General features: G+C 40.4%; 3 protein-coding genes and 1 long non-coding RNA gene across 10 annotated transcripts in view; 2 read left to right on the top strand and 2 right to left on the bottom strand.

Annotated features, from left to right (window-relative positions):
• slc25a16 (solute carrier family 25 member 16) overlaps window positions 1–2,758 on the top strand; it is a 6,656-nt gene extending 3,898 nt beyond the window's left edge. The window contains exons 8-10 of the mRNA XM_058054291.1: window positions 772–934; window positions 999–1,067; window positions 2,008–2,758. Coding sequence (XP_057910274.1) covers window positions 772–934; window positions 999–1,067; window positions 2,008–2,164 — 389 coding nt within the window. The 3' untranslated portion in view covers window positions 2,165–2,758. The remainder of the gene's footprint in view (window positions 1–771; window positions 935–998; window positions 1,068–2,007) is intronic.
• The window catches only part of LOC131105882 (uncharacterized), a 12,887-nt gene extending 2,888 nt beyond the window's left edge, over window positions 1–9,999 (bottom strand). For both annotated transcript variants that reach the window (XR_009120013.1, XR_009120012.1), the window contains exons 1-2: window positions 9,780–9,999; window positions 5,542–5,810 (exon numbers count right to left, since the gene is read on the bottom strand). This is a non-coding gene — a long non-coding RNA (uncharacterized LOC131105882). The remainder of the gene's footprint in view (window positions 1–5,541; window positions 5,811–9,779) is intronic.
• alox5a (arachidonate 5-lipoxygenase a) lies at window positions 3,084–17,296 on the top strand. Its single transcript, XM_058054182.1, has 14 exons — window positions 3,084–4,146; window positions 5,530–5,728; window positions 5,802–5,883; window positions 5,995–6,117; window positions 8,627–8,733; window positions 8,974–9,146; window positions 10,711–10,857; window positions 10,920–11,123; window positions 11,181–11,267; window positions 12,271–12,449; window positions 12,516–12,637; window positions 12,764–12,864; window positions 14,398–14,568; window positions 15,023–17,296. Exons 1-14 carry the CDS (start codon window positions 3,994–3,996, stop codon window positions 15,200–15,202), a joined length of 2,028 nt encoding a protein of 675 aa, XP_057910165.1. The 5' UTR covers window positions 3,084–3,993; the 3' UTR covers window positions 15,203–17,296.
• The window catches only part of mapk8a (mitogen-activated protein kinase 8a), a 22,379-nt gene continuing 13,957 nt past the window's right edge, over window positions 16,864–25,285 (bottom strand). For 2 of the 6 annotated variants that reach the window (XM_058054232.1, XM_058054205.1), the window contains exons 8-12: window positions 24,551–24,733; window positions 24,346–24,470; window positions 23,442–23,505; window positions 22,126–22,203; window positions 16,865–20,907 (exon numbers count right to left, since the gene is read on the bottom strand). In XM_058054232.1, the coding sequence (XP_057910215.1) occupies window positions 20,735–20,907; window positions 22,126–22,203; window positions 23,442–23,505; window positions 24,346–24,470; window positions 24,551–24,733 (623 nt within the window). In that variant the 3' untranslated portion in view covers window positions 16,865–20,734. Of the gene's footprint in view, window positions 20,913–22,125; window positions 22,204–23,441; window positions 23,506–24,345; window positions 24,471–24,550; window positions 24,734–25,285 lie in introns of all 6 variants that reach the window. The other 4 variants (XM_058054242.1, XM_058054216.1, XM_058054196.1 and 1 more) reach the window with 4 other exon arrangements.

The raw sequence follows: 25,285 nt of genomic DNA, 5'->3' as shown, positions 1-25,285 counted from the left end.
TGGGATCACTTGCAAATTTCTTTGTTTTCCAAATAAAAACACATTTTCATGCATTTCACAAACATTTTTTTTTTCAATTTCACAAAAATTTTATCCATTTCACAAACAATTAAAATGAATCAGATGATTTTCAAAGAAGGATGTACATTTTTGCATCTCCCTTCAGAGAGCAGCACAAACTGGGTCTAACAAGGACAGAAAAACGCTGCACAACTGTGCAAGAAGACAAATATCTGAGAGTGCGTAGTTTAAGAATTTTACAAGGCTAATAGATTATTCAAAAAGCCATCTAAAAATCTAAAACTAAAACCTCTTACCATGCTGTCAACTACTCCCTTCAGAGAGCAGCACAAACTGGGTCTAACAAGGACAGAAAAACGCTGCAGAACTGTGTAAGAGGACAAATATCTGGGAGTGTGTAGTTTAAGAATTTTACAAGGCTAATAGATTATTAGAAAAGCCATCTAGTGTGTAGTTTAAGGTCACAGGTCGTCACCTGGCAGCTGCACTAAATAGTAGTCGTCAAACGCCAGTGTCAGTATCAACAGCGAAGCGGCGACTTCAGGATGCTGGACTTCATGGCAGGATTGCCAAGAAAAAGCCATATCTCCGACTGGCCCAAAAAATTCCCAAGTGATCCCAAACTTTTGAGCGGTAGTGTATCTTTATTGATAAGAGAAAAAAAAGTCAAGTCAAAAAAAGTCATATTTAAAGGAAAAATGACCCATCATTTCAGTTCCCCAGTTCTCACGGTGTGTTTGGACTCTGCAGGGATTTCGTTCTTCACCTTTGGAACCCTGAAAAGCCTGGGATTGCAACATTTTCCCGACACGCTAGGATGTCCCTCCTCAGACAACCCCGACGTCCTGGTTCTTAAAACCCAAGTCAACCTGCTCTGCGGAGGAGTCGCCGGCGCCATCGCTCAGACAATATCGTAAGATGCGGCTGACGTGACGCGCGTCATTAGCGTGGCTAACTCTTGTTTATGGTCTCACTAGCTATCCCTTGGATGTTGCACGGAGAAGGATGCAGCTCGGAGCTGCGCTTCCTGACTCGGACAAGTGTGTGTAAGTACCACGGCTTTTTAAATTACTGGGGGTGTCATGGGATCTCATGTTGCAAGTTTAAAATGGGACAAGATTTTAAATGCAACAGTCCACCTGGAATTATTATATCTGTAAAAGTGTCATGCAATCTGCTATATGTGCACTTTCAGATCATTTATTTGATGTAAAGTGCGTTATAAATTGCATTTATTATTCATTAATTCGTTCATTTTCTACCGCTTATCCTCACGAGGGTCGTGGGGGGTGCTGGAGCTTATCCCAGCTGTCTTCCGGCGAGAGACTAGTGGCCAGCCAATCACAGGGCACATATAGACAAACAACCATTCACACTCACATTCATACCTATGGACAATTTGGAGTCGCCAATTAACCTAGCATGTTTTTGGAATGTGGGAGGAAACCGGAGTACCCGGAGAAAACCCACGCATGCACGGGGAGAACATGCAAACTCCACACAGAGATGGCCGAGGGTGGGATTGAACTCGGGTCTCCTAGCTGTGAGGTCTGCGCGCGACTCCAAATTGTCCATAGGTATGAATGTGAGTGTGAATGGTTGTTTGTCTATATGTGCCCTGTGATTGGCTGGCCACCAGTCCAGGGTGTACCTGGACTCTCGCCCGAAGCTAGCTGGGATAGGCTCCAGCACTCCCCGTGACCCTCGTGAGGATAAGCAGTAGAGAATGAATGAATGTATTTTTGTATCTAGTTATTTGATGAGGAACTGTGATGTGATTTCAAAGCACAACAAAATAAAAGTCATTTAGGAAATGAACGCTGTCCACACAAATAAAGGCCCTGCTAAGACAAACAAACGTTCCTATTGATGAAGTACTTCGCTTTTATTAAAAAAGTATAAGATAAAATAGATCTCATGACACCCCTATTGATGACTGTACTGTACTCCAACTGTGCTGAACATCGTCTCCTGTTGCCTGAGCAGCTCCCTGCGTAAGACCATTTCCTACGTCTACAACAAGTACGGCATCAAGAACGGCTTGTACCGAGGCCTCTCTCTCAACTACATCCGATGCGTGCCCTCGCAGGCCGTGGCCTTCACCACCTACGAGTTCATGAGGCAGCTCCTCCACCTCAACTAAGCGGCGCCACAAACCGGAGCGGAGCAAGGAGCGGCTCGGGCAGAGCCGTCGGATGCCGGGGTTGCTCAGCGCGACCGACAGGAAGTCGACGATGTTGTTGCAGACTTTGTGTGACCGTTAAAAGCTACTATATTTTTCATTTTACAATGAAAAATGAATGTGGGATGTTCACAGGAAGCTTCTGTGGACTTTTGCCAAACTATAGAACATTTGACGCACACATTTGTGCACGTCTGCTCATAATCACGGACTCGCTGGTAATTCCACATTTGCAAGTCTTACATGTTGTGATTTGTCTGGAGGATTCCGCCATCAATGTGCATCTGCATCGACCCATCAGAGAGCAAGAAAATCACACTGAATTGTTTACCTTTTTTTTCCTCTCCTATTTATTGATTTAACTTCAGGCTGCCACTGGGGGGCGCCGTTACTTACACCAACGTTATCGCCGAACACATTGCCACAAATCAAACAAAAATAAATGTGAGATTATCTGCTGCACTTCAAAAAGTTAAATATGAATACGGTAGCTCACAAATATGACCAAACTTCATTTTACTACACGTACAAATTGTAATCATTTAAAAAAAAACGGCCATCCTCCTTGGTATATAAACAAACACATCAGGGAAATACAATACTATATGCTTTTGTGGTTTTTACTGCAATTTTGAGATTAAATTTATTGTCATTAAATGTATTATTGATTACATATTTATTTTTTTATGTTTATCATTTATGTATTTGTAAGTGAAAAATCAGATTTTTGGGGTTTATTTACTGCAATTTTTATATGTATGTATATAATTTTTCTAAAGGTCACACAGAGGGCGAGTGGTTAGTATGTAGGCCATGGACCTGGGTTGGATTCCACCCTCGGGCATCTCTGTGTGGAGTTTGCATGTTCTCCCCGTGCATGCGTGGGTTTTCTCTGGGTACTCCGGTTTCCTCCCACATTCCAAAAACATGCTAGGTTAATTAGCCACTCCAAATTGTCCGTAGGTATGAATGTGTTAATTAGCCACTCCAAATTGTCCGTAGATATGAATGTGAGTGTGAATGGTTGTTTGTCTATTTGTGCCCTGTGATATGCTGGCCACCAGTCCAGGGTGTACCAATTTTAAGATTAAGATATGCCTTTATTCGTCCCTCAGTGGGGAAATTTGTATTGCACAGCAGCAAGAGTACAGAGTCAGTTAAGCAGTACAAAATACACAATATAGAAAAATAAACAATATAAACAACCCAAGTATTAACAAAATCAACAGTTTTTCCCAGAGTTATATACAATATAGTATGTAGATAATAAATTTGATGATCAGAAAATTTCAAAAAAAGAACCCAAAAAGGGGGCAAACACACACAAAGCTGTCATGAAAATGTTACTATCGTTACTATTGTTGTTGTATAATGTTACTTAAGCCCGCCAAACGCTGTACTGTGAGGTATTTGCATTTACAGTACGCCCCTGAATGTGGACCATACTACCACACGTATTTGACTAGTAAATTTAATTTCCAGGTGACGTGAGTCCCTGTTCCTGACACAAATAGCCTTTATCTCTACTGTGCAAACACAATGAGCGTGAGGACAGGAGTGGTGTTGCGGTTGTTCCTCCCCCCAAAGTTACACATTCTTGTGTAAGGGAGGTGAGGACATGTAAAAAAAAAAAGAAAAAAAAAGTGAGAAGTGCACCTCGGGCACCTTACCAATCTGTCAGAACACGTTGACGGGCGACACAATTACAGCATTGGTATCATTGTCATCTGGAGAGAAAGCGTGTGTGTGTTTTTTTGTTGTTTTTTTTTGGGAGTGTTTTCAGCCAAAGTATGCCGTCGTCATACACGGTGACCGTCGGTACCGGCAGCCAGTGGTTTGCAGGCACCGATGACTACGTTTACATCACACTGGTGGGCGCAGACAGATGCAGTGAGAGAACTTTGCTGGACAAACCTCTGTACAATGACTTTGAAAGGGGCGCGGTGAGTTTTATCCCTGATGGCCTTAATGGGTGTACTCATTTTCCTTGTATTACCACATACATACATTCACTACCGCTCAAAAGTTTGGGATCACTTGGAAATTTTTTGGGGGGACAATTTCTTGGCAATCCTGCCATGAAGTCCAGCATCCTGAAGTCGGACACTGGCGTTTGACGGCTACTATTTAGAGGCGTCTTTGTCTAAAACTACACACTCTCAGATATTTGTCCTCTTGCACAGTTGTGCAGCGTTTTTCTGTCCTTGTTAGACCCAGTTTGTGCTGCTCTCTGAAGGGAGTAGTTGACAGTTTGGTAAGAGGTTTTAGTTTTAGATTTTTAGATGGCTTTTCTAATCTATTAGCCTTGTAAAATTCTTAAAAGTACACACTCTCAGATATTTGTCTTCTTGCGCAGTTGTGCATCGTTTTCCTGTCCTTGTTAGACCCAGTTTGTGCTGCTCTCTGAAGGGAGTAGTTGACAGTTTGGTAAGAGGTTTTAGTTTTAGATTTTTAGATGGCTTTTCTAATCTATTAGCCTTGTAAAATTCTTAAAAGTACACACTCTCAGATATTTGTCTTCTTGCGCAGTTGTGCATCGTTTTCCTGTCCTTGTTAGACCCAGTTTGTGCTGCTCTCTGAAGGGAGTAGTTGACAGCATGGTAAGAGGTTTTAGTTTTAGTTTAGATTTTTAGATGGCTTTTCTAATAATCTATTAGCCTTGTAAAATTCTTAAACTACACGCTCTCAGATATTTGTCTTCTTGCACAGTTGTGCATCGTTTTTCTGTCCTTGTTAGACCCAGAGTTTTTTTTTTTAGTCTTATAAAATGATGAACTTGCAACACATAGCTGATGGCCTCGTTCCTCCGATAAACTTCATGATGCACGTGAGGTGGTTAGCAGTGACATTTTGTAACATTTTTGGTTAGCGTTGTGCCGCAAGATTTTTCCAATGTAAAAAACAAAACAAAAAACAATGCTGTGGCTCAAAAAAGGTTGAAAAACACAGGAGTGGTTTGCTGTTTTTAAGGCTACTTACCAACTGCTGTTTTTGACAACTGAAAAAATACTAAATAAAATACACAATAAAAGGCGCTAATCTTAGATTATTTATTAGATTATTTATCTAACAAAAGTGCTCAGATGTTTTTAAGGACATACTGCAAAAAAGGTAAAGATTCTCTATGTTGCATGGGTACTGATGTTTTTAAGGACCTACTGCAAAAACAGCAGTCAAAGTTTCTGTACATGATCGGAGAGTTTTGCTGTTTTTGAGGACTGATTGACAGAGCACTCAGTGTTTTAATGACCAGGATGTAACAGAAGGATTCTACTCTCGTCTTTGCTATATGAAAGTATAACAAATACTAATACTATGTACATCAGGTGGATTCATACCTGGTGAGCGTGGAGGAGGACCTGGGTGAGCTGGTGCTGGTCAAGCTGGAGAAGAGGAAGTACTGGGTGCACGACGACTGGTACTGCAGGTACATCTCTGTCAAGACTCCGGCCGGCGACAACGTGGAGTTCCCGTGCTACCGCTGGCTGGTGGACGACAAGGAAGTGGTGCTGCGGGACGGACGAGGTAATGTAGATCTAGTAGCTGTAGATGGCGCTGATTTCAGTCATTGCATCACGAGGTCTTCTTGTGCCTTTAGCTCATCTGCCTGAGGATGACAAGATGAGCCTGGTCAAGCAACACCGGCAAAACGAGCTGGAAACCAGACGCAAAACCTACAGGTGGCGTCGTTATATCAACTCTTATTGGGTTTATGTAACAGCTGTTATTAATATGCATTATATGGAAACATACAGGTGCTATCATGAGGTTTCATATTAATATGCTTATAGATGGATGGAATGGCAGCCAGGCTTCCCAATGAGCATTGATGCTAACAGACACAACGATTTACCCCGTGACATCCAGTTTGACAGTGAGAAAGGAGTGGACTTTGTGTTGAACTACAGCAAAGCGTATGTATTGTATTTACAGTAGTCTATATGGAGGACGGTACCACTTTGTAGATGTAAAGCAACCAGAGGAACTTAGATAAACTATACTCTTATACTCTGGAGCGACTTATGTATGTTTTTTTCTACCTAAACATGCATTTTTGGCCTTGTGCGACTTATACTCCGGAGCAACGTATGTATGTTTTTTTCTACCTAATTATGCATTTTTGGCCTTGTGTGACTTATACTGTGGAGCGACTTATGTATGTTTTTTTCTACCTAAACATGCATTTTTGGCCTTGTGCGACTTATACTCTGGAGCGACTTATGTATGTTTTTTTTCTACCTAATTATGCATTTTGGTCCCTGTGCGACTTATACTCCAGAGCGACTTATGTATGTTTTTTTTCTACCTAATTATGCATTTTGGTCCCTGTGCGACTTATACTCCAGAGCGACTTATGTATGTTTTTTTTCTACCTAATTATGCATTTTTGGCATAGTGCGACTTACACTCTGGAGCGACTTATGTATGTTTTTTTTCTACCTAATTATGCATTTTTGGCCTTGTGCAACTTATACTCCGGAGCAACTTATGTATGTTTTTTTCTACCTAATTATGCATTTTTGGCCTTGTGCGACTTATACTGTGGAGCGACTTATGTATGTTTTTTTCTACCTAATTATGCAATTTTTTTGGCCTTGTGCGACTTATACTCCGGTGCGACTTATGTATGTTTTTTTCTCCCTAATTATGCATTTTTGTCCTTGTGCGACTTATACTCCGGAGCGACTTATGTATGTTTTTTTCTACCTAATTATGCATTTTTGGCCTTGTGCGACTTATACTATGGAGCGACTTATGTATGTTTTTTTCTACCTAAACATGCATTTTTGGCCTTGTGCGACTTATACTCCGGAGAGACTTATGTATGTTTTTTTTCAACCCAATTATGCATTTTTGGCCTTGTGTGACTTATACTCTGCAGAAACTTATGTATGTTTTTCTACTTAATTATGCAGTCCAGTGCCGATTGCTCACCTCCATTTTTAAAACTGAAGAACATCTCGAGCTGCGTGTTAACGTCATATCTGAGCATGTGCTGAAAGAACGCACCCGGGATAAATTTAAACAGGAAAAGATACAATTCAATCTTGCTAATATTTTATAATTAAACTCGGGACATGTTTTATATAGATATATATTTTCTTTTTAAATAAAACTGGAATTGTGAATGGCGTATAGAAGGGTTTAGATTCTGTTCCACAGATGGCGCTAATGCACATGAAAAGCTGCTTGCCAACCGCCAATAAACAACAGAAGAAGAAAAACACCACGAAGAAGAACGCAGTCTGACAACTTTCCGAATGAGCGGGTACAAGATACCTCAATCGGATTGGGGAAAGGAATATTCCACCCCTGTGAATCCGTTTATCTATTCATTCAGATTGGCACTTTTCTTTCGGAATGAGGTGTATACAAAAGTTTAATTATGGCCAAATGTAGGTGCTTTGTTTGCCTAGTTTTCACTTTGTTTCACTCTATTTCACGGAGCGATGCGGTAATCACACAAAACCTGGGGCAATGTACACCAGGAGTGTCCAAAGTGTGGCTTGGGGGCTGTTTGTGGTCCATTGCTCTTTTTTTATTGGCCCTTGGCATGTTGTAAAAAATGAGTCATATATAAAGTCAATAGCAAAAAGTTTAAATATTAAAAACTAAAATATGTAATGATATCAAAGAAAAATAGCAAAAAGTTTAAATATTAAAAACTAAGAAAAATAGCAAAAAGTTCAAATATTAAAAACTAAAATATGTAATGATATCAAAGAAAAATAGCAAAAAGTTCAAATATTAAAAACTAAAATATGTAATTTTAGTATTTAGTCCAAATACTATGAAAAACAAAAATAAAACAAAATAAAGTAAAAAATTTTGCAAAATTAGGTTGAGTAAAAGTTCTAATGTTATGATAAAGTAACTAAAGTAGTATGTGATCGCTATTGGTATTTATATCGGCCGATTTCACTCATGAGTGAGCGGTATCGGTATCAGCAGCATTAAAATCTTGATCGGAATATCCTTAGAATAAAGACATAATATTGAGATAATAATATGAGAGAAAAGTAAAAAATACAAAATATAAGCAAACAAGTGTAATGTAAGGAATAAAAGTTTAGTGACTGATACCACAATGCTTTTCATTTAAATGTAAACAAACATCATGCATGTATAAATGATTAAAAGCCATATTTTCTAACTGTAAAAGTGGCCTTTGAGTTTTCAGTATGTGGACACCTTTTGTGTGCAAAAACCAAAACAACGTTTTGGCAAAAATATTCTATATAAATTTGAAAAATTTGCAAAAATCAAGGCTAAATTTTTGTGAGAATCATACAAAAACGGGATTTGACTGCAGGGGGAAAGTCCGATAAAAGAATATTTCAAGACCGAATCTCTTCAGTTATCCATCATGTGTTAAGTTGTGATGCACTCCAAGTCAACTAATAATCAGCCTGACTTTTCTAGAATCGAGAACCTGTTTGTGAACCACTTCATGCACATGTTCCAGTCGTCCTGGAGTGACTTTGCAGATTTTGAGAGGATCTTTCTCAGAATCAGAAACACCATCTCAGGTCAGCCTGAAATATTTAATTATTCAGTCATTCATGGAATTCTTATCAATCCTACAAACCATGTGATTTGCACAGCTATTTGAATATCCAGATGTGCTACATGAATGTTACTCATTTACCCGATGGCCACCTAAATTTAAAGCCTGTATCCCAGACAGGTAGCGGGTTTTAAAAATATCAGCACTTGCCAGCAGGGCATCTAACCGACACATTGGCGTTCGATTTTCCTTTTCACCGCAGAGTATGTGATGCAACACTGGAAAGAGGATTTCATGTTCGGCTACCAATTCCTAAATGGCTGCAATCCTGTCGTCATTGAAAAGTGCACAAAACTTCCTGACAAGTTTCCCGTCACCAATGAGATGGTTGCAATAAGCCTGGAGAGAAATTTGACCCTGGAACAGGAAATAGAGGTAAAGTTAACAAACATTACCTGCCGACTGTGCTCATAATTCTCATTTAAACAAAATTGTTGAGTTTATTTACATCCTAACACCCCCAAACTGGACTCCATTGACGCCTGGCTGGATCGTTCCTTTAACTCCCAAATAATACCGTATTTTCCGGACTATAAGTCACACTTTTTTTTGCGACTTATACTCCAAAGCGACTTATAAATGAAAAAACTGTTTATGTCACATAAACACTGGACACCTTTTCTGTTCATGTTTATTTTTTGTGTAGCTAATAACCATTGTTATTCTGCTAAAGTGCGTTTCTTTATGCAAAAGCTTAGCAGCTAGCTTAACAGTCGAAAGTGCTCCAATAAACGAACAAGGTTTGTCTTTTCTTGGCCTTTATTGGGGTAATTCTTCTAATACTGTAAAACTCTACCGAAACAAACACAGCGCCAAAATATAAATTATATACAGCGATATGATACAAAGAATTATCGACAATAAGAGTAAAGCTAGCATAATAGCTACGCTCTACAAGTTAGCCGCAACTAGCATCACACTTAACAAACTTATACAACGATACGACAGTCGTACAATTGTGGTTTCTAATGCCATTCAATGATTTAAATGACGTTATATGTTACTTACAGACATATAGACTCCAGGGAAGACGCGTAATGGATCGTATTCCATAACGACAAGTAACAGCGTTTTTGTGGCGAGGGATCCAGGTGAACAGCAGACAAAAAAAAATGCAGTGGATTATTGCGTACACTAGGTGTCGCCAAACCAACAGCCAAACATATATTAACATATTAAGGGCAGCACAATTTTATTGTTAGAACTTGCCTTCCAAGATGACGTACTGTCTGTTTTGGTCAAGTACTTTAGAGACTTATGTATGTTTTTTTCTACCTAATTATGCATTTTTGGCCTTGTGCGACTTATACTCTGGAGCGACTTATGTATGTTTTTTTTATCTAATTATGCATTTTTGGCCTTGTGCGACTTATACTCCGGAGCGACTTATGTATGTTTTTTTCTACCTAATTATGCATTTTGGTCCTTGTGCGACTTATACTCTGGAGCGACTTATGTATGGTTTTTTTTACCTAATTATGCATTTTTGGCCTTGTGCGACTTATACTCCGGAGCGACTTATGTATGTTTTTTTCTACCTAATTATGCATTTTGGCCCTTGTGCGACTTATACTCTGGAGCGACTTATGTATGTTTTTTTCTACCTAGTTATGCATTTTTGTCCTTGTGCGACTTATACTCTGGAGCGACTTATGTATGTTTTTTTGTACCTAATTATGCATTTTTGGCCTTGTGCGACCTATACTCCGCAGAAACTTATGTATGTTTTTTTCTACTTAATTATGCTAATGATATAATAGTCATTATTATATTATTATTACTATCATCCTTATTCTTCTTCTGATTATTACTAATAGTAGTAGTAGTAGTAGGCTAGTATTAGCCTGCTTTTGCCCTACTATATACAATTTGTCAGAGATTTTTTTTTTTTTTTTCTTCCATAAGAACTAAAGCTGGTGTTGTGAAAATGTGGTTCCAGGCAGGTAACATCTACATAGTGGACTATGAAGTGCTGGATGGCATCAAACCCAACTGTACAGATCCATGCACCCTGCAGTACCTGGCGGCCCCCATTTGTCTTCTGTACAAAAACACACAGAAGAAGATCTTCCCAATCGCCATACAGGTACGTCCACTCAACCATAGCGGCAGCAGTTGAACCCAAATCATACCTCCTCCTCCTCGTAGTTGGGTCAGACCCCAGGGGAGGACAACCCCATTTTCCTGCCCACGGATGCTCAGCACGACTGGCTGCTGGCGAAGATCTGGGTGCGCTCGGCCGACTTCCAGCACCACCAGACGGTCACGCATCTTCTCAGGACGCATCTGATCTCAGAGATGTTTGCCATCGCCATGTTCAGGCAGCTGCCTGCAGTCCACCCGGTGTTTAAGGTAACTCTACGATTGATCGTTGATCATTGATCGGGTTTATGACGCCATCCTTCACAGCTCCTCATTCCACACGTGCGTTTCACTATCGCCATCAACACCAAGGCCAGAGAGCAGCTCATCTGTGAGTGCGGCATCTTTGACAAGGTGAGAAAAGAAGCAGAGTTTCGGGATAATCAATAATCAATTATTTAACATATTTATTTGGTAATGGTTATGGTTTTATTTCATTTGAACATGCATCAGATTACAATTGAATGCATCACATAATCAGTTCACAGTTCCACATGTCCAAAAGGAGTAGGAAGAAGCAAAGCTTATTAAATCCTACCCCTCCATCTGGTACTTTTACAATCAGTAATTATTACATTTGTTCACTTCCTGCTTTCCTAATATAATTCACGTTTTTTATATATATATATATATATATATATATATATATATATATATATATATATATATATATATATATATATATATATAATTTTTAAAAAACTTTATTTTATTAAATCTTTATTTTTAAAATTTTTTTTTTAAAATGATTTTTTAAAGTTTGTCATTTTTAATTTTTTTATTTTTAAAATGTCATTTTTTATTTTTTTTTACATTTTTTTAATTATTAATTTTTTTAATGTGTAACTTTATTATCATAATATTACAACTTTTACGCATAATATTACAACTTTTCTTAAAATTGCAAGTTTGTTTTGTTTCACAAAATATTCCACTGATTTTTAGTAGCTAATATTTAAACTTATTGTTATGTTATTTTGTCCTTATTATATTATGACATTATTCTACAGTATTTTGTTTTTATTGTTGTAAAACTACTGCTGCTTCTTTCATTATTGGTGTAGTTTTCCCTTGTTTTTTTTTCTTAGATTACTTGTTTTGACGTAGTAACGCGTTAGATTACTTGTTACTGGAAACAAGGTAATGTTCAGGTCATTACTGCATAAATGTTCCCAGGGCCGCATTTTGGTTTGGTCTGGGCATATATTTTATTATTATTACTATTATTATAGTCGGTCCATCCATCCATCCATCCACTATTATTATAGTCGGTGTGATGCCATTTTTGGTTGCACCGTGATTGAAGGAGGCGTTTGGTTTGACTTCCTGTCGGTTTATCTTTCCTCCCGTCATCTAGGCAAACGCCACGGGTGGAGGAGGTCATGTTCAGCTGGTTCAGAAGGCCATGAAGTCTCTGACCTTCAGGTCTCTGTGCTTCCCGGACATGATCAAAGCTCGCGGTGTGGACAGCAAGCAGGATCTGCCCACCTACTTTTACAGAGACGATGGCTACAAAGTATGGGAGGCCACCAAGAGGTGAGGACGCTACCGATCTACGCTACAACGGTCCTGGACGTGTACGTGACTTGTGTCTTCCGACAGCTTTGTCTCCGACGTGGTCAGCATTTACTACACCAGTGATGAGAAGGTCCAAGGAGACGAGGAAATCCAGGCTTTTGTGAAAGATGTCTGCAACTTCGGCATGCAGGGCTTCGATTCCTGCGGTAAGAATCCATGCGTGCAAGCGTGGAAGTGAGGAAACAAGCTTCCTGCGTTTCATCACGCTGTCTGGAAGCGTTACACAAGCTAACGCCGTGTTTGGCAATTCTATCTGTTGACAAACGCCGCAGAGTTCCCCAAGACGATGAAATCACGTGATGAGCTGACAGAGTTTTTGACCGTCATCGTGTTCACGGCTTCTGCCCAACACGCCGCCGTCAACTTTGGGCAAGTACGTAACAACAACAACAACCAAAAAACTTCTCTCTTGACATATAATACTCATTTTTGGACCAGTTTATTTATCCTTAAAAGTGTAATCCTTTATCAATGTTCCTAAGTAAGCTTTTTTTTACTCACAAACAGTTAGAATTTAAAACCAGTATCATAAATAAACAAAAACATGGCGGTCGAGTGGTTAGCGCGCAGACCTCACAGCTGGGAGAATTATGCATTTTTGGCCATGTGCGACTTATGTATGTTTTTTTCTACCTAATTATGCATTTTTGGCCTTGTGCGACTTATGTATGTTTTTTTTCTACCTAATTATGTATTTTTGGCCTTGTGCGACTTATACTCCACTGCGACTTATGTATGTTTTTTTCTACCTAATTATGCATTTTTTGGCCTGGTGCGACTTATGTAAGTTTTTTCTACCTAATTATGCATTTTTGGCCTTGTGCGACTTATACTCCAGTGTGACTTATGTATGTTTTTTTCTACCTAATTATGCATTTTTGGCCTTGTGCGACTTATGTATGTTTTTTTCTCCCTAATTATGCATTTTTGGCCTTGTGCGACTTATACTCCCGTGCGACTTATGTATGTTTTTTTTCTACCTAGCTATGCATTTTTGACCTTGTGCGACTTATACTCCAGTGCGACTTATGTATGTTTTTTTCTACCTAATTATGCATTTTTGGCCTTGTGCGACTTATACTCCAGTGCGACTTATGTATGTTTTTTTTCTACCTAATTATGCATTTTTTGGCATTGTGCGACTTATACTCCGGTGCAACTTATGTATGTTTTTCTCTGCTTAATTATGCATTTTTGGCCCTGTGCGACTTATGTATGTTTTTTTTTACCTAGTTATGCATTTTTGACCTTGTGCAACTTATGTATGTTTTTTTCTTTCTAATTATGCATTTTTGGCCTTGTGTGACTTATACTCCAGTGCGACTTATGTATGTTTTTCTCTACCTAATTATGCATTTTTGGCCTTGTGCGACTTATACTCCGGAGCGACTTATGTATGTATGTTTTTTTTTTTGGCCTTGTGCAACTTATACTCTGGTGCGACTTATGTATGTTTTTTTTTTAATCTAATTATGCATTTTTGGCCTTGTGCGACTTATACTCCAGTGCGACTTATATATGTTTTTTTCTACCTAATTATGCATTTTTTGGCCTTGTGCGACTTATACTCCGGTGCGACTTATGTATGGTTTTTTGGTTACCTAATTATGCATTTTTGGCCTTGTGCGACTTATACTCCAGTGCGACTTATGTATGTTTTTTTTCTCCCTAATTATGCATTTTTGACCTTGTGCGACTTATAGTCCATAAAATACAGTAATTATCGTTGTAGTTGCACATTGAATCATTTCCCATATCGTTTAGAGATTTCCTGTACTTATAGATAAAAACTGTGATTAATTCTGAGTTAACTATGGACAAAAAAAATGCAACTAACCACGATGAAGTATTTGAATGGATTGACAGCCGCTAATAAATACTTGCTAATGTATCTGTCCTTCTCAAGTACGACTGGTGTTCCTGGATTCCCAATGCTCCGTCCACCATGCGGAGGCCCCCCCCACACAAGAAGGGCTTGGCAAACGTGACCCTGATCATCGACAGCCTCCCTGACCGAGGTCGCTCCAGCTGGCACCTGGGGGCCGTGTGGGCCCTCAGTCAGTACCAGGAGAATGAGGTAGGGTTAAAAAGTAACCTTAAAGTAGGAGTGTACCATAATTATCCGTATATGACGTCATACGATTTATATATTTTTTTTTTGCTAAATACTCCAGTGAGGTGGGATTACACGTACTGTGTGGGTGAGCAAATCAAGCGCTCCCTTTTTCTCCTGCTTGCTGTAACTTCCTCTGTAATTTCACTTGTAAACAAACATTCACTATCCCGAGGAAGACATTTTGTACCAAATGCTGCTCGGAGCGTGTGTCCGAATACAGTACACCCTGCTGGGTCACAGAAGGCGGCTCCTTCTGCTCTAAACTCTGCTTCTCCTGGTAGTGGTCATGAGCTAGTAGTCATGATATATTATGTAGTATAAGGTATTATTTACTGTGTATAATTCATTAGAATATATGTGTATTCGTCATAATTTACGTTCTTCTGTACGTCAACATGTTCTCCTCCGCTTATAGTTGTACTTGGGAATGTACCCTGATGAGCACTTCATCGAACGGCCAGTGAAGGCGGCCATGGAGAAGTTCAGGAAGGCTCTGGCGGACATCAGCAGCGCCATCAAAAGGAGGAACGAGGGAAAGAAACTCCCGTATTATAACATGTCCCCTGACAAAATCCCCAACAGTGTTGCTGTTTGAGAGGCCGCACGCGTGGGCATCGAACTGGGTTCTCCTTATCAACACTTATTGCTCTCTTTTTGGCCTGAATATGACCACATTTGAATTTTGCTCACTTTTCCTGCTACAAAAGAGCAAAAAGTTTAAATGTCAGTGCATGTAATTGAAATTACACTTCTTTTTTTTTTTTTGTAATTACAAACTTTATCCACAATCCTTGAGTGACATATGAACATGCAATCTTAAAGATATACAGCATACATATTACATACTTATGGTGTTCCGGTTGGATGTTGTATGCTAAAAAAAAAATTCTCACCAGCCTATACATTTATGCTTCTATTATTTTTTTTACCTTTTGTAGATCTTTCAGAATCTGCACCTATTCCAGCTGTGTTTCCTTGGATTTCCTTCTTCCCACTCTCACTGTGGTTTGATGGAATCCCAAAATTTAGAAATGGCTTTATAGTCTTTTACACACTGATAGATATCAATAATGTTGTTTTAACACGTTTTCACACACGACCATGTTGGTTTAGATTTTATTTCTCCCTGAAAAACTGCATTTTGTGTTCATATGTGTTGTCATTCATATTTCAATTTCATGATCCGAAACACGAGTGTGACAACAAATAAGACATCAGGAAGTGGCAAACACTTTTTCTAACCCATACGTAAGTAGGTTCGAGCATCATTATGACCGTTATTAGTAAAAACTGGGCTGCACGGCGGTCGAGTGGTTAGCGCACGGACCCGAGTTCAATCCCACCCTCGGCCATCTCTGTGTGGAGTTTGCATGTTCTCCCCGTGCATGCGTGGGTTTTCTCCGGGTACTCCGGTTTCCTCCCACATTCCAAAAACATGCTAGGTTAATTAGCGACTCCAAATTGTCCATAGGTATGAATGTGAGTGTGAATGGTTGTTTGTCTATATGTGCCCTGTGATTGGCTGGCCACCAGTCCAGGGTGTACCCTGCCTCTCGCCTGAAGACAGCTGGGATAGGCTCCAGCAATTTGGGATAGGCTCCAGCACCCCCCCCTTGTGAGCATAAGCGGTAGAAAATTAATGAATGAACTTTGGTTAGCATCCTGGTTAAGTTGATAAGGCCAGGACAGGGAGACCGACAATGTGTGTGATGAATCAATTATGATGTTGTTCAATTGGCATGCTTTGACTAACTGTGGGGCTGCACGGTGGACGAGTGGTTAGCGCGCAGACCTCACAGCTAGGAGACCAGGGTTCAATTCCACCCTCGGCCATTTTTGTGTGGAGTTTGCATGTTCTCCCCGTGTATGCGTGGGTTTTTTCCGGGTACTCCGGTTTCCTCCCACATTCCAAAAACATGCTAGGTTAATTAGCGACTCCAAATTGTCCATAGGTATGAATGTGAGTGTGAATGGTTGTTTGTCTATATGTGCCCTGTGATTGGCTGGCCACCAGTCCAGGGTGTACCCCGCCTCTCACCCGAAGACAGCTGGGATAGGCTCCAGTCCCCCCCCGCGAGGATAAGCGGTAGAAAATGAATGAATGAACTTTGGTTAGCATCCTGGTTAAGTTGATAAGGCCAGGACAGGGAGACCGACAATGTGTGTGATGAATCAATTATGATGTTGCATGCTTTGACTAACTATGGGGCTGCACGGTGATCGAGTGATTAGCGTGCAGACCTCACAGCTAGGAGACCAGGGTTCAATTCCACCCTCGGCCAGTCCAGGGTGTACCGCGCCTCTCGCCCAAAAACAGCTGGGATAGGCTCCAGCACCCCCGCAAAATGAATGAATCAAAACTCAAATGAATTAAAATGAAGCAAGGAGGAGTTCTGACCTGGACAAAACTGTGGAAGAACTTCACGTGTAGCTTCTCTGCAGGCGTCCTCCTCCACTATCGTCTTCCACGCATGTTGGGTTCATTGAAGATGTTAAATTGGTTTGCCGGGATAGGCTCCAGCTCACCCCACTGTGAACTTGTACAAGATAAGCAGTAAATAAATGAATCATTTCTTACCTTTTACATCCTCTTGGAAAGTAAAAAAAAACAAAACAAAAGATTCAAATTCAACTCTTTTATTTTCCAGAGTTGAAGATGGACACTTGGACTTTTTTCTTTTTTTAATGTTCTGATGCCAGATTCATTAAAAAAAAAAAAAACAGCTCACAGGTTTCATATTTGTGTTGCCAGTACTTTACAACCCGGTTATGCTGCTTCCTGTAGGTTCAATCCAATATGAAAACTTCTATTCTTCTTTAGATGTTTAGGACAGAAGAAAAGCCACATGAAAAAGAAAAAAAAAACAAACAGGAAGTCACAAACAGTCATTGGAAAATATGGCCCAGCAAGGTGCAAGGACATGCATCACAATAATCCCCAAGTGCATTCTGGGAGCTTGTGTGGAGTACCCAATACCGGAATTGGGTCCAACACAATCCGAATAAAGGAAGCATCATGGCAGCCTGACCTGGTTGGTTAACTCCCATACATACATCGACACTACAATGTACACCTCATTTTTCTTTGACTAGTCTAAATCTAAACAATCTATATTGCACAATGCAATCAAACATAGAAAAAGAAAACAGTACTTTCTTAGCTACATGTACATTTTACATACAACAAATGCATTTGCACTTGGAATAAATAATTAAATAAATAAATAAATATATACAAAGTGGAAGAAGAAGAAAAAAAACAAAAGACATATTCCTTCAATGTTTTGTGTGATATGCATACCGGAGCTATAATTATAATAATAATAATAATAATAATAATGATGTGTGTGTATGCGAGGTAGAACTCAACTTTGAGGAGTTAAAAAAAATCACTTGAAACTCAGTAAGGGCACTTAAATAAAAGATCATAACTACCAGACATCTCGTATGAACGTCTGAAAGCATCAAATGCTAAAGATGACTCAGCAAAAACTCAAATACCTGAAATCATGGCCAAAATACTTTCACTAAAAAAAAAAAAAAGTATATTTTTCATCAAATCTGCTCATCTTAAGTAACACTAACACCGTACATGCCGTGTCCCCGTTTATTCACCACCGAGTACAGCATCGATACATCATGTTCACGGCCTGACCGCGTGCCACATGTTGGATAAACACTCCAAGTACTCGCCACTAATGAATAGCACTGGAAGATGACCCATGAACAGACATCAGAGACTTATACATACATGTTACACTGTCGCTCTGCACTATGCAACTATGGTGAGTTCAAGGGCTGCTCAACAAATTGCGACATCTCAGTACTTGTCAAAAAAAAATCAGTGTAGCATAAAAATGCCATACATTTTATTATGTTATTACCATGGCTGTTAAAAATAGCATGTTAACAAACGGTGGGGACGGATTTATTGAATTAATTATATTAAAATTCTTAGCATGATCAACGCGTGTGTCACGCCGTGTCACGTCTGACCCCGTGCCACATGTTGGAAAACACTTCAAGCACTCGCCACTAATGAATAGCACTGTAAGATGACCCATGAACAGACGTCAGAGACTTATACATACATGTTACACTGTCGCTCTGCACTATGCAACTATAGTGAGTTCAAGGGCTGCTCAATAAAGTGCGACATCTCAGTACTTGTCCAAAAAAAAAATCAGTGGAGCATAAAAATGCCATACATTTTATTGTGTTTATTTATTTTCTACCGCTTTTCCTCACGAGGGTCGCGGGGGGTGCTGGAGCCTATCCCAGCTGTCTTTTGGGCGAGAGGCGGGGTACACCCTGGACTGGTGGCCAGCCAATCACAGGGCACATATAGACAAACAACCATTCACACTCACATTCATACCTATGGACAATTTGGAGTCGCCAATTAACCTAGCATGTTTTTGGAATGCAAACATGCAAACTCCACACAGAGATGGCAAAGGGTGGAATTGAACCTGGGTTTCCTAGCTGTGAGGCCTGCGTGCTCACCACTCGTCCGCCGTGCAGCCCAATTGGTAGCGGTATTGAAACAAAATTCCCCAAAAGTCATCAGTAACGATATCGAAGGGGAAAAATGATTCATTCATTCATTTATTTTCTACCGCTTATCCTCACAAGGGTCACGGGGGGTGCTGGAGCCTATCCGGACTGACTTCGGGCGAGAGGCGGGGTACACCCTGGACTGGTGGCCAGCCAATCACAAGGCACATATAGACAAACAACCATTCACACTCACATTCATACCTATGGACAATTTGGAGTGGCTAATTAACCTAGCATGTTTTTGGAATGTGGGAGGAAACCGGAGTACCCGGATAAAACCCACGAAAACTCAACATAAAGATGGCCGAGGGTGGAATTGAACTCGTGTCTCCCAGCTGTGAGGCCTGTATGCTAACCACTTGTGCGCTATGCAGCCCAATTGGTAGCGGTATTGAAACAAAATTCCCCAAAAGTCATCAGTAACGATATCGAAGGGGAAAAATGAGTCATTCATTTTCTATCGCTTATCCTCACGAGGGTTGCGGGGGTGCTGGAGCCTATCCGGACTGACTTCGGGCGAGAGGCGCCAGCCAATCACAGGGCACATATAGACAAACAACCATTCACACTCACATTCATACCTATGGACAATTTGGAGTCGCCAATTAACCTAGCATGTTTTTGGAATGTGGGAGGAAACCGGAGAAAACCCACGCATCCATGGGGAGAACATGCAAACTCCACACCAAGGGTGGAATTGAACCCTGGTCTCCTAGCTGTGAGGTCTGCGCGCTAACCACTTGACCACCGTGCCGCCAAAATAAACCAAAATAAAGAATTTATGGGAGTCCATAGGTAGCCACAAAACAACATAAGACAAAATACCGTAAACCGAGCACCACCTACCTGTATTGTGTTGTAGAATTACGGTAATAATATATTCTTATTAAATATGGATTTCTGACCAAGATTTCAGGTATTTAACCTGCTTAGACGTCATTGTTTGCAGTGTTCTAACTTTTGGAGCCAAGTGTGTTAGCGTCTTGTTGACTTTTTGCTTACATTCACCCTGTTCTGTAAGTAACAGTAGAATACACAGCAGTACGTTGGACAGTATGCCGACGTAACAAAAGTCCGATGCCCGGCGGAAAAACACGCTGAAGGATACATCTGCACAGACGAGGGGGAAAAAAAAAAACAGGAAATATTCACATCCGATAGTGGATTCATTTAAAACATCCCGAATGCTGAATCAGCATTTTAAGAAAGTATTTAAAAAAAAAAAAAAACACTTTACCAGCGTGCCGTGATGCCACTGTGTAGCCGCACACTGATGCACAAATCCCCTATCACGTCGCCCCCCGCTCATTACAAACATCAGGTTCACATCAAAACATACTCTTTGCAGCAAAAATACAATCATAATAATCATAATAATAATAATAATAATAATAATGATACCATTTGAAAGCACAGTCATTTACAATAGTATCAGGGCCAATAACAACAAACTGTACATTGAAAGCGCAGCTCTACAAACTAATAGGAGAACTATCCCACCTCTAACACTATAATGTGCACTGATGAGGATAGATTACAGTGGACTAAATGTGTGTGTGTGTGTGTGTTATCTGCAACAGGCCAGAGCTCCGAGAGAAGTGTGGCTGTCCAAACTGCTGTCTGTTTCAGAGGTCACCGTGGGCTCTGTGGACATGGACGACACGTCATTGGCTGAAGAAGAGGAGGAGGACGAGGAGGAGGAGGAAGAAGGTTGAGGGGGGCTGTCAATCACTGCTGCACCTGTGCTGCGAAAAACACACGTCAAGGCATAGGTTTCATCCAAAATACTGACAAGATGCTGCATCCGCTTTCCGAGAACAAGCCTGGGAGTCACATGGAGCGACAGTTAGCATTGTAGCAATAGCTAAACATGCTAGGTTAATTGGCCACTCCAAAGTTTATAATAATATAATATTAAATGTTAATATTTAATCAATATCGAGTGGTTAGTGCGCACAGGCCACGCAGCTAAGAAACCTGAGTTTGATTCCGCCCTTGGCCATTCCAAAAACATGCTAGGTTAATTGACCACTCCAAATTGTCCATAGGTATGAATGTGAGTGTGAATGGTTGTTTGTCTATATGTGCCCTGTGATTGGCTGGCCACCAGTCCAGGGTGTACAAGACAGCTGGGATAGGCTCCAGCACGGCCGCGACCCTCGTGAGGAAAAGCGGTAGAAAATGAATGAATGAATGAATATTAAATATAATTATCAGGGCTGTACGGTGGAGGAGTGGTTAGTGCACACAGGCCACACAGCTAAGAAACCTAATTTCGATTCCGCCCTTGGCCATTCCAAAAACATGCTAGGTTAATCGACCACTCCAAATTGTCCATAGGTATGAATGTGAGTGTGAATGGTTGTTTGTCTATATGTGCACTGTGATTGGCTGGCCACCAGTCCAGGGTGTACCCCGCCTCTCGCCCAACCAAAGACAGCTGGGATAGGCTCCAGCACCCCCGCGACCCTCGTGAGGAAAAGCGGTAGAAAATGAATGAATGAATGAATTATCAGGGCTGTACGGTGGACGAGTGGTTAGTGTGCACAGGCCACGCAGCTAGGAAACCTGAGTTTGATTCCGCCCTTGGCCATTCCAAAATCATGCTAGGTTAATTGGCCACTCCACATTGTCCATAGGTATAAATGTGAGTGTGAATGGATGTTTGTCTATATGTGCCCTGTGATTGGCTGGCCACCAGTCCAGGGTGTACCCCGCCTATCGCCCAACCAAAGACAGCTGGGATAGGTTCCAGCAATATGACCCTTGTGAGGATAAGCGGTAGAAAATGAATGACTCTAGAGTATACTAGTATGCTAGTATGCTAATATGGAACATTTCATTTTGTCATACTTTTGCGCATTTTACCAAGCATTTTCTCGCCCTTCCCAAAACACCCTGTGAACACAAACACCTTTTGACAGCAACATGGCTGCTGAAGTTCCGATGATGACTCACCGAGAGGAGACGGCTGTCCTCTGATCACGCCATTTTTCGTCCATTCCTCCCAGTCGCTGACTTCCTTATAAATCAGCCCTAAAACACCACAGTGAAGTAAGAAGTGATGAGTACTTGATAGCATGTAAGGGGTGTGTATTGGCAAGAATCTGGCGATACGATACGTATCACGATACGATATATCACGATACTGTTAACAAGGCGATATATTTTTTTTTTTTCTTAAAGATTATTTCCTGGAAAAACTGAATTACACCAGCAATATGCAATAACTAAACATTTTTATTCCATTAGAACAGTATGTTATGCTGTATCACAAACTTTCCTCTGTAAAAACCTTCGCGCACAGACCTCACAGCTAGGAGACCAGGGTTCAATTCCACCCTCGGCCATCTCTGTGTGGAGTTTGCATGTTCTCCCCGTGCATGCATGGGTTTTTTCCGGGTACTCCGGTTTCCTCCCACATTCCAAAAACATGCTAGGTTAATTAGCCACTCCAAATTGTCCATAGGTATGAATGTGAGTGTGAATGGTTGTTTGTCTACATGTGCCCTGTGATTGGCTGGAGACCAGTCTAGGGTGTACCCCGCCTCTCTCCCGAAGACAGCTGGGATAGGCTCCAGCAACCCCTATGACCCTTGTGAGGATAAGTGGTAGAAAATGAATGAGTTCTCCTCCTATTTTGTGTGGAAGTGGTAACTTTTTGGCTTCTTATTTTATCTTTCCCAACCCTCGGGCATCTCTGTGTGGAGTTTGCATGTTCTCCTCGTGCATGCGTGGGTTTTCTCCGGGTACTCCGGTTTCCTCCCACATTCCATAAACATGCTAGGTTAATTAGCGACTCCAAATTGTCCATAGGTATGAATGTGAGTGTGAATGGTTGTTTGTCTATATGTGCCCTGTGATTGGCTGGCCACCAGTCCAGGGTGTACCCCGCCTCTCGCCCAACCAAAGACAGAGCTAGGCTCCAGCACCCCCCGCAACCCTCGTGAGGAAAAGCAGTAGAAAATGAATGAATATCGTTACAGTATCGTGGAACAAAGTATCACGATATATCGCAGAAACGATATTTTCTTACACCCTTAATAGCATGTAGGCCATAGCTTTCTCTTTTCAGTCTGTTTGCATTCTGCACACTCCAAACAGCATCATGTTTCTAATTTGGACGCGCCGGTGCTGGAGTGACCTTTCTAAAAATGAGCGCGGGGGTCATTATCACCAACTCGAGCTTAGGGTGAGCTCATCCGTGCTCACATGGGAGAGAAACACAAACTGAAAACCCGAAGTGATTTCGGGCCTGTTTAAAAGTGGCAAACCTTTCCACTCCTCCACGGTATGTTCCCTCTCATCCAGCTGCTTGTCAAGAATCTTAGGCGGGGGCTGAAGAAGACAAAATGATGAAACAATATTTCAATATTGAACACAGCAAAATTTATTCTCAATCAGAAATCACTGAAATATGGGCTAATAACTATAACAGCAATCTTCACTCGCTAAATGTACTGCAAAAAAGGTCAGTAAGGATAATTCATAATGCTGCCTACAGAGAACATGCTAACTCCTTATTTCTAAAATCACAAATACTTCAACTTGCTGATAAAAATTAAAAAAAATTAAAAATTTAAAAAAATTAAAAATTTAAAAAAATTAAAAAATTAAAAAATTAAAAAATTAAAAAATTAAAAAATTAAAAAATTAAAAAATTAAAAAATTAAAAAATTAAAAAATTTAAAAATTTAAAAATTTAAAAATTTAAAAATTTAAAAATTTAAAAATTTAAAAATTCATTATCTATCGCTTTTTCCTCACGAGGGTCGTGGGGGTGCTGGAGCCTATCCCAGCTGTCTTTGGGCGAGAGGCGGGTTACACCCTGGACTGGTCGCCAGCCAATCACAGGGCAATTAAAAAATTTAATAATTTTTATACAATAAAGTTACATTTTTTTTAATTACTTAAAAAAAACTTAAATTATATTAGGAAAGCAGGAAGTGAACAAATGTAACAGTTACTGATTGTAAAAGTACCAGATGGAGGGGTAGGGTTTAATAAGCTTTGCTTCTTCCTACTCCTTTTGGACATGTGGAACTGTGAACTGATTATGTGATGCATTCAATTGTAATCCGATGCATGTTCAAATGAAATAAAACCATTACCAATAAGAAGACAAAAGTGGAATAATAAAAAAAAAAAATACAAAAAAAAATCATGCAGTCAACATACCGCCTCCACTTCCGCTGGGTCGTACCAAACGTTGATATAGGGGTGCTGCAGGGCCTCGTCCACAGATATGCGCTTGGAGGCGTCAATCACTAACATCTTGGATAAGAGATCTCTTGCCTGGCTTGCTGAGAGATAAATAACCAAGTTGGATTAACTTTTTTTTTTAGGAATAGTTTCGACGTCAGCGGCTTAAAGAATACGCCACCTTTCAGTTTGTTGTGATCGGAATCGGCTGGGAAGAGAACATCTGGGAAGAGCTTCTCAAAGCTGTATCCCGCGTAGCGCGGCCGGTTCTCCACGTACGTTCTTACCGACTGGTTGAGTTTCATGAGGAAGTCCTGAGATGGGGTGCCGAGCTGCTCGATGACTTTGTTCCACTGGTCAATGTCTGATTGAGGCGTCATTAAGGAAAATTTTGATGTGGATTTCCTGGAATACTCTCGCTCCACACCAGTCAAGTGCAATCATGTATTCCACTTAACCGTTGCACACAAAATGGCGACAAAAACATGCCGACTGTACGGCTTTTCTTCTTATTTTTCTGAAAAATACAGTTAGAAATGCTAACTTACTTAGTACAATTTAGCCCTGTCACAATAATCAATAAATCAGCTTAACATACGATCAATAAAGGAACTCGATCATGTGGCCAACATCATTGACAACAGACTGAATGACAGGAGAGCTCACTCTGTGCATCCGTCTTAACATCTGGGCGTGTTGGTTCACTAGCAGAACCCTCCTGTCAGTCATGCAGTCTCTTTGTCCCAATGGGTGGAGGCGGGGCCACTAGCGAGTGCACACACAGAGTGCTGCAAGCAGCATTTACATTTTTACGTTTTGGGTTGTGATTTTTATTTATTATTATTATTATTAGTGCAATTTTTACAAAAAGATGGAATGCATTAGATTTTTTTTGATTAAATTAACTTAAATTTGA

This window comes from Doryrhamphus excisus, chromosome 2 (assembly GCF_030265055.1).
Source record: "Doryrhamphus excisus isolate RoL2022-K1 chromosome 2, RoL_Dexc_1.0, whole genome shotgun sequence".
Classification (NCBI taxonomy): domain Eukaryota; kingdom Metazoa; phylum Chordata; class Actinopteri; order Syngnathiformes; family Syngnathidae; genus Doryrhamphus; species Doryrhamphus excisus.
Note: the sequence above shows the minus strand (reverse complement) of the source record. Positions and strands in the feature narration are given on the sequence as shown.

What these genes read in the sequence shown, in the direction of transcription:
- alox5a (XM_058054182.1), top strand. Translation starts at nt 3,994, where the DNA reads ATGCCGTCGTCATACACGGTGACCGTCGGTACCGGCAGCCAGTGGTTT. An exon ending in AGTGCGGCATCTTTGACAAG is followed by an intron (nt 11,268 to 12,270) that starts GTGAGAAAAGAA and finishes CCCGTCATCTAG; the next exon opens with GCAAACGCCACGGGTGGAGG. An exon ending in GTCAGTACCAGGAGAATGAG is followed by an intron (nt 14,569 to 15,022) that starts GTAGGGTTAAAA and finishes CTCCGCTTATAG; the next exon opens with TTGTACTTGGGAATGTACCC.